The 8,613-nt window shown below is 41.3% G+C and overlaps 1 protein-coding gene and 1 long non-coding RNA gene across 2 annotated transcripts; one reads left to right on the top strand and one right to left on the bottom strand.

The window, feature by feature from the left end:
• Positions 1-619: 619 nt before the first annotated feature.
• COX7C (cytochrome c oxidase subunit 7C) lies at positions 620-3,110 on the bottom strand. The gene is made up of 3 exons (XM_079331373.1): positions 2,693-3,110; positions 1,622-1,767; positions 620-707 (listed from the first exon to the last, which is right to left on the bottom strand). The coding sequence occupies exons 1-2, from the start codon at positions 3,104-3,106 to the stop codon at positions 1,651-1,653; spliced, it is 531 nt and encodes a 176-aa protein (XP_079187499.1). The 5' UTR covers positions 3,107-3,110; the 3' UTR covers positions 620-707; positions 1,622-1,650.
• An 812-nt stretch (positions 3,111-3,922) lies between these two features.
• On the top strand, positions 3,923-7,285 carry LOC306814923. Its single transcript, XR_013777283.1, has 3 exons — positions 3,923-4,481; positions 6,330-6,402; positions 7,171-7,285. It is a non-coding gene; the product is annotated as an uncharacterized lncRNA (long non-coding RNA).
• The last annotated feature ends 1,328 nt before the right edge of the window (positions 7,286-8,613 follow it).

Raw genomic sequence — 8,613 nt, 5'->3', positions numbered from 1 at the left:
ATGGACTGTTCAGTTCACAGATTCTGATGCTTCAAGGCACGTTAAATGCACTGTGCTGCAGCAGGAGGGTGCTTTAAGTGGAGGGGGGGAAGCAAATCAGGAAAGTTCACAACAAAAAAGTACCAACAGAAAGCCATCAGTTCCTTCCAAACCTGCAGCAGTATCAGTTTTGGTAACTACAGAATATTACCAATACTTTTTTCTGGTGAGAGCTGTGCCTACATCATGCCCTGAGCCCTCATTAAGCTTTTAGGGCAGTGCCTTAGTCCCTGCTCAGAGCTGATGCTACAGAGACCTGGGAATAGCAGCTCTTCAGAACTGCTGAGCCTGGAAGAAAAGCCACAGAAAATCCTCACTGAAGTACAAAAATCTGCAGCATGGATTATGGTTAAAGGATACTCACTGCTATAAACTGCCACAGGTCATTATTCTGAGCAGTAAAAAAAGTTCAGCCCAATCCCTGTTTTGAAATCTCATTTTTCCTACCCTCTGTTTTTATACATGATGACAATTAAGTGTTTAATTTCATGGCAGTGCACTGCAACTTGGAGGGGGTCTTGGCACACACCAGCTGTCAAAAGCACTTCAGGAGTTTCACAAAACACACAGCCCAGGCCCATGGGGTTTAAGATTTTATTTAGAGACATCCAGCATGGGTTGCAGCCATCATATCCCCATTGAACAACGCTGTGCAGAAGACTTCAACTCTGCAAGAAAAAGACATTGAAGACATTTAAGAGCCCTAATAAACACATATTTTAATTAGAATTTTTGATTTGAAGACTGTTGCATCCCCTTCTGGTTTTGCATCAGAAGCCTTGAGTTGCATGAAACCACACAATTCTAAATGCTCAACTTCAGTACAAATCTGCTGATTTTGGTTTTGCCCTCAGTCAAGGGTGGAATAAACATCAAACTGGAAAAGGAATTGTGTAATTTGTTCCAATTATGAGATTCCAATGAGGACTGTTGTTTCCTTTTCAGGAACTACCTGGGCCACTGAAGCTCTTGAAAAATGTTTAGTTTCTCAGATTACAGACACTATCAGGTACTTCCAGAGTGGAATCACTTTAAAACAGAGGTGGGTTTTCAACTGGAAGTGGCATGGCTACACAGTCTGAGTGATGTCTCAGGCTTGCTTTGTTAGCATCAGCAAGCACAAATTAATTCTGCTAAAAACTTTATCTTAATAAGACAGCAACCCCTGAATGATGCAGATGGTGAGATTGTTGTGATACAAGTTAAAGAAACTGCAATTTCCCCTGAGCTCTGTCTGGCACATCAGAAAGCGTTTACAGCATCACAGCTCCTCATCCTGTTCTGTCACATCACACGTGCCAGAGGCTCCCTCAGGTCACACCAGGGGCACCTTTTCAGCTCCTCAGGGAGGGAGCAGACAGGTCACAGGCAGAGAGGAGTGGCCCCAGGGGAGGCAAAGGTCACAAACCACCGAGTGCAGCAGCTCTGTGACACAAACTTACACCTGCACTCTGTTATTATGCAACTCCAGACCACAGCACTTCAGCTGGACTGAAGCAAAAGGCTGAGGATTAGAAAGGTTTCTGTTGAGATCAGGCTCATTAAATCCCACTGTGCCACAAAACCCAACAAAAGCAGTTACCCAGCCAGTGCAGCTACAGCCTGTCCTCTTCATTTCTTCAGGAGCTGGTGTCTGACGATGAAGAAAGGGGCACCAAAGCCACTCCCGAAGAACACACACATTGTTGCCAGCAGCCGCCACTTGTTGGCTACAGAGAATGGCAGGTTCTAAAGGAAAAAAACAAAAAAAAAACAAAAAAAAAAGAGTTTTACCTCTGCAATCAAAGCATTAATTCCTTTCTAACCCATTCAGAAGAATCCCAGGGGGAAAAAAAAAAAATCAGTATTTTCCAAGGAAAGAAATAGAGTATTTAATACTTCCAGTATCTGAAGGATACCTATAGGGAAATGAGACATGGACTCTTCATGAAGAATTAGAGCGACAGCACAAGAAGGAACAGATTCTAAGTGAAAAGGAGAGATTTCAGCTGGATACTAGAAAGAAATTCTTGGCTGTGAGGGTGGGCAGGCCCTGGCACAGGGTCCCCAGAGAAGCTGTGGCTGCCCCTGGATCCCTGCAAGTGTCCAAAGCCAGGCTGGGGCTTGGAGCAGCTGGAACGGGGGGAGGTGTGGCAGGGGGTGGAATAAAATGATCTTTAAGGTCCTTTCCAGCCCAAACACTCCATGATTTCAGCCTGCATGCGACCCCCGGGGTTCATTTCGTCCCCTCTTCTCCCTCCAGCCCAAGGTGGGGCCAGTTTGCCGCAGCTCTCATGCGGTCAAATATAAAAACTCCTGAGGAAACACATCCACAGACCCCCCAGTGTTCTGGTATTTCATTATCTTCACCGTGAAGAATTTCCTCCACCAGGCACGCATGTAAAATTAAGCTTTTAGACCGAAGGCTTGAGAAAACACGCAGGTACATCAGAAAGCGTTTACAGTATCATTGTTATCCCTCATACCGCAATGCTCATCATCTGTACCACTGCAAGGAAAGGAGCCGGGGTCGGTCACCACACACTTTGCGCTGCTGGGGCTGTTTGGGCATCACCGCGCCACCGCAAAGCCCACACAACACCAGCCGGCACCAACCCCCACCCCGCCATCCCCCTCGCCGCGACCTTCAGCGAGCCAGGACGCTGCTGCCCACCTTCCCGGGTCCCTCCTCATAATGGCTGCGGCGGATGGCGGAGGTAGCGAAGCGGCGGACACCGGCGGAAAACATGACAGCGGCAAGAAGCAGCGGCACTCGTCCGCCCTGCGCGACCTTCCCGAGGCTGGCGCGGCCGACGGGAGCCGGAACCGGAACCGGGAGCGCGGAAGGGCACGTTGGGGGGCATGACGGGAGTTGTAGTTCCATGCGGTCACGTGGTAACAAGCGGCGGCCTGCGGTTGGTCGAGCCCCTCGCGCGCTCCCCGGGGGCGGGAGAGTCCCGCTCGCTGCCGCCGCCATTTTGTGGCGGCTGAAGGGCGGCGGGAAATGGCGGGAGGGGGGCTGAGGGGGCCGAGGCGTTCGCTGTACATCTCGGGAGCTGCAGTGGACCACTTTCGGCGTAGAACTCATGGATCCCGCTAAATGGACGAAAAATACAGTAACAGAATGGTTTATGTTGGAAAGGACCTTAAATCTCATCCGGTTGTACGCTCCCCGCCCTCTATGGGCAGGGACACCTCCCACTGTGCCAGACTCTCCCAGCCCCAGTATCCAGCCTGGCCTTGGGGACTGCAGGGATCCACGGGCAGCCACAGCTCAGGGCACCCTGTGCCAGGGCCTGCCCACCCTCACAGGGAACAATTCCTGCCCAAAATCCAATCCATCCCTACCCTCTCATAGTCTGCGTCCATCCCCCCTTGTCCTGTCATTCCCAAGGTCTAATTTTTTTTTTTTTTTTTAAAGTTCCTCACTATCGTGAGGGATGGTGGTGATTTGTACATGACTTACTTATACGGCATCGCTACCTTTAGTGACCATATTGCAGTGTATTTGAACTTTGTCAATGTGGAGGGAAAGAAGGACCCCCAGCACCCTTCACCTTTGCCAAAGTAATAAGCAGTCTCCTTTTTTTTTTTTTTTTTTTTTTTTTTTTTTAAATGGGTTATTTTAAAGACTGACTTTTTCTTTTCAGGAAAATAAGTTTGTTGCTGCCATCTCAGTGTTGTAAGAAAGCTTTAATATTTTTTTTCCCCATAGCTGTTCTGCATATTTATGTTCTGTCAAAGGATAGAAAAACCAGGGTTTTTATGCTCACCAAAGTAACCCTTTAATATAACCAGGTTAAAATGATTTTGAGAAGTGAGGCTTTATTACATTAGTTGGTGGTGAATGACCATTAACAGGTGGTACAGAGCCTCAGGACATCTTTTATCATTACCTGTAGATCTACTTGTGATTTCCTTAGCTAGTTGTTTTTCAGATTATTTTCCTTTGTTTAGATAGACTTCTATGTTTATTTATCAGAGTTTGCAATGCTTTCCCCACCCCCTCCATTTGCTAATTCTGAGGTCTATTGAAAGATGTTTCCCCATTCTTGTTAAATTCCATTTCTGTTCAGGCAGCCAGGCCTCTTCCTCCGCCCTGCTCCCCCTTTTCTCAAGCATTTTCTAATTGGAATTAATGGCACGATGGTGCTCTGCAGCCTGCTTTATCATCTTTATAACAAATGTTCTTGTTTTAATGTAGCTCTTTTCATCTTGTAGTGGATTTTATAGTGTTGCTGCACAGGAGATTCTGGATGGAGGTGTAAAGATTCCTGTTACACAGTTGCATTAGCAATAGCACTTTAATCCTCGATGCTCTGCAGATGTTTTCTCTAGATAGAAGAGGGGATCTCTAGCTAAATATGATTAGAGAGTGGTAGATATCTAGAGTTGTTTTACAGCTGGACAAATAGAGCTGAACACTCAAATCTGTTCTCCTTCAAAACATAAACTGATACAAAGTGTTCTTTCTTCTGAGCATCTTCTAAAGTGTTAGAAATATGATGTACCTTAATCATGATGAGGATAATCTGGTAGGAGGGCAGGTTTTTACAGGAGCTGCCGAGTGCTCCACTGTATGCCTTTATAGAAAGGTGTGAGTCTAACTCAGACTGTGGGAATGACAGAATTAATTACTGGCTGAAATTCCCTGGCCTGTGCCATGCATGGGATCACAATGGGTGATTGTCCTGGTACCTTCCAGCTTTTAATCTATGAATCTTTGAATGTAGGCTGCTTGTTCACATACATCTTTTTATTTCTACCATTCTTTCTTCCTTTAAAAAACCCATTACTTTTTGCCAGGTTATCTTTTCCATCTTCAATAGTACATTACATTTTGCTGCTGTGAATATGACTAGGTGATGAGTTCTTTCAGGTGCTGCTTTCTTACTCACTTTTCCCCACAAAGAATGCTTCTCTTCTTGATCTAGATGCCAAAATATACAAATAAGAAAAAAAAACACAGGTAGCTAAAGAAAGTAGCACACAAGGTTTATCTTTTATGATCTTAATGGAAGAAGCATAGAAAGCTTAGTGTGTTTTTTATAGAATTTACAGGGCCATACTTTGGGGGTTGAAACTGCCAATCACTGGGAGAACCAAGATAAAAGTCGTACTGGCTTTTAAAATCCTCTTTTGTGAATAAGTAAACAGCTGTTTTTAAATGCTGAAATTTTGTGTGATCAAATTTGGATGTGTGTACTTCATGAAAGCTTTTAAACAGCATAAATTCCCCAAACTGTTTTCCTGGTGTCATGGACAGAGGGCTCAGGAGACAAAGCAGGTGTCACTGGTGACTCAGAAACATTGCTTTTCTCCAGAAATTATCCTCTGTTTTTGTTGACACAATAAATTGCTTTGTCTAGGAATTATCTTCCCTTCAGTCATGAGGTCAGGTATTAGCCACAAGATTAAACAGTTGTTAAATGCTAAGTAATTAAAGGGAAAGGGTGAATTGAAGCTGGGAGAGACATTAAATAATAGATTTTAATTATATGTTTTTTAGGAAAACTGGGGGTTACCAGGGATAGAAAATATCTCTGATAGAGTAATTTGTCAGTCAGTCTAATTTCACAGCTGTAGCAGTATCTTTCATAAAGATAATTAACTTGTCTCGTTTGTGATAATTGTTTTCCTTCCACAAAGTAGGTGTTCTGAAATATAAACCTATCTTACAAATATCAAATAAACAATTAATAGTATTAAAAATAAAGTGGGGATCTTCAGCTGCAGAAGGAGGTGTTGGTATGGGAAGCATTTGCAATTAGCAGAGTGAAAAGCTGAAAATCTTGACATGAAATTGTAAAGGAATTGTCCTTTGGAAGCAGTTAGAGATTTGTTGCAGACATTGATAGCAGCAGGATGCCCGTGGGAGGAGGCTGTTAGCACCTTTTATTCTTCCATTATAGTTGTTAAAACCAGTCAAGCTTCCAAACGTGCAAGCCTTCCTTAAGGTGTGAAACAGAGTTATTTTCCAATGTGAATATGCACTGAAAATAATTGTTTCAGGGCACAGTTCAAAGGACATTTTCCTTCCCCAGCTGTTCTTTGGACTGGATCCTTTCACAGATCCAGTTCAGGGTGTGTTGGCACAAAGGCCTAACTGGCCCACAGAAAGGTGTGAAACAGTTGTAGCATTAAAAAGGTGGAAATGGATGCATGGAATTAGTGCTTTTCTTGGCAGCAACATCAGTTTATATTAGCAGAAAGAGCTTGTCAAACTACAGCTCTACAGCAGAATACATTTATATTATTTGGTATTAGGGCATGAGAAAATTAGCACGATACAAATCAAACTCTTTCCCAAGCTCCAGATACTGCTAATGCCTAGTGCATTAATTAATTGTATTTCCCAGGTGTGATGATATTCGCGATTAGATGGTAAGTACTAAAATATTACTTAAATAGGTTTCAGTGTATTGTGATATGTTATAAACAAGAGAATAAAAGAATTTCAAGTTTGGCTTTGTACCGTAATATCTTTATGTGCAATCATCTTCCTGACAATTTACTGTTGTCATTTTGTCAGCCACCACTCCACAAATTGTCTTTAAGACTGTATAATTAGCATTTTTAATCTTTTACAATTAACATGCTAGCACAAGAGTTAACATTTGCAGCTCAACTTACTGCTCTCAGCCTGAATTACAATACTATTATTTTTGCATCTGAAACTCAAAAGTGGGCCTGTGCATCTGAATTTTGCCTGTTAACTCTGGTTTATCATTTGGTTTGCCATTGGGATTGTAGGGGGATGTAACACACTACCTGTGTAATTCATACTTTTAAGCCATCATGAGAATAAAAGTGCTGTAGGAACTTCTCCCCTGTGTCTCTGCTTATTAGTGTAACTTTTTAGTGAAAAATACAGGTAGTATGAAAAGTTGAGCACAAATTTATAGATTGAGTGTTATCCATGAAAGCAGTTAAGTTAGATGTGCATACTAACAAAATCACAGTTTTGGCAATGTACCCAGATAAATTTGTTTTTATTTTTATGTTATGTGAAATAGTTCAAAAATTGCCCCTTCATGTAAGCAATTCCTTATGGAATCAGAGTTTCATTTTTATGTACTGTGAGTATTTCAACAGCTGAAATAAGTGTTTTACAATAATATTTTACTCCGACAGAAACACTTTTTTCATTAGTCTTTAGCAGCATTAATTGAATCTCCCCAAAGTCTGTTTAAAATACGTGAGGGAAGGTTGGTTACACAGAACCTCTTCTAGAGGCTTCATGAAGATACAGCACTTGCACAGTGAGTAAGAGCCACTTTGCATTATTTATTTGTCTTCATGTCTTCCTCTAAAATGGAGTATGCAAAGCTCTGTATTTTTATCATAGGCACCACGACTGCTGGCTTGCAATTACACAAGCAGCATTATGATTACATGCACTTTGAACTATCTCATTGCAGCAGCCATGGACTGGTTGCTAAATCTTGTGCTTGAAGGAGACCTTTTGTGTGCAGGAATATCTTAGGAGCCCTGAAATCACCATTTTTCCTTGCAGGGGCATTACTCAGTTTGTTTGGTGGTAAAAGTAAAAAAATGCCCTTAATTTTTCGGCTGTATTTGTGCATATTTTTTCTATAGTTTAATTTTTTTTTTTAAGTCTTCCTATTTATTTCTCCATTAAGAAGACAGTATCTGGTTCAAAATATGCACAGAAGTAAAAAAAATCCCCTTCAAAATACTGTTATTCTAATATACATATGATATATGTATATTAGTGATATATGATTCAAATACTTGTCACACATAGTTTTATGTCTTTTTCGTTCTTTATGGTTCTTCAGTCATGCACAAACCTTTCTAATATATTAATATTCTTGTATTATTATTATTATTAGAATATTTATTCACTATGTAAAGATTTTATTATTTATAAAATCTCTACTGATGCCTTATTTCTAGCTGTTCACAGGTATACATATTGTCACTCTGAGGTAAGTGAAAGACTTGCATGTGTCTTAAAAAAAATTTAAATTAAAAAGAAAAAATCTATTTTCTTTTTGTCCCTTGATCTTGGAAAGAAATGCTGAGAGGTAGAGCTCCATTCAATAAAATTAATGTTGTCAACAAGGTGTTAATTGTTTCCAAAACCGTAATAGATACTGTGAGCACTTCCTAGAGAAATGTATTCTTTACAGTAGGTGAAAATTTGTGACATATTTTGCTAACCCATAAATGCTGCTGAGTTTTGAAGGAGGTGTTTAACCTACCCAGGTTTTGTTTTTTACAAATTAAAAACCAAATTACACTCAAAGTACCAAGTCAAGCAATTGATGTACAATGAATTAAAAAGGGCTATTTTCTGTAGACAATATGTCCAACTGTGTATGTGGTAAGGTGATGTACTAAGATACCAGGTTTCTGTAATTTCCATGAAAAGGGGTGACCAAGCACAAGAACCAAAAATTGAGGAGCATCTGCCTAGTGTGATAAGTGTTTTTCTTGTTTTTCAGATATTGTAGGCATGCTCTGGGTGATTCCCAGTGCTGAGGGTTTCTGTGAGACAATGCTGAAATCAATACAGCAGTTAGAGAGAAGCTAAGGTGGAGGGAGGAATGCTTTTCTATTAGGTACTTT

Source organism: Erithacus rubecula (assembly GCF_903797595.1).
Source record: "Erithacus rubecula genome assembly, contig: SUPER_Z_unloc_3, whole genome shotgun sequence".
In the NCBI taxonomy this organism is placed as follows: Eukaryota; Metazoa; Chordata; class Aves; order Passeriformes; family Muscicapidae; genus Erithacus; species Erithacus rubecula.
Note: the sequence above shows the minus strand (reverse complement) of the source record. Positions and strands in the feature narration are given on the sequence as shown.

Excerpts from the sequence above, each read along its gene's own strand:
- COX7C (XM_079331373.1), bottom strand. The coding sequence starts at position 3,106 with ATGAGTTCTACGCCGAAAGTGGTCCACTGCAGCTCCCGAGATGTACAG. Across the intron at positions 1,768-2,692 it reads ATGAGGAGGGACCCGGGAAG|AACCTGCCATTCTCTGTAGC; the intron begins GTGGGCAGCAGC and ends TTTTTCCTTTAG.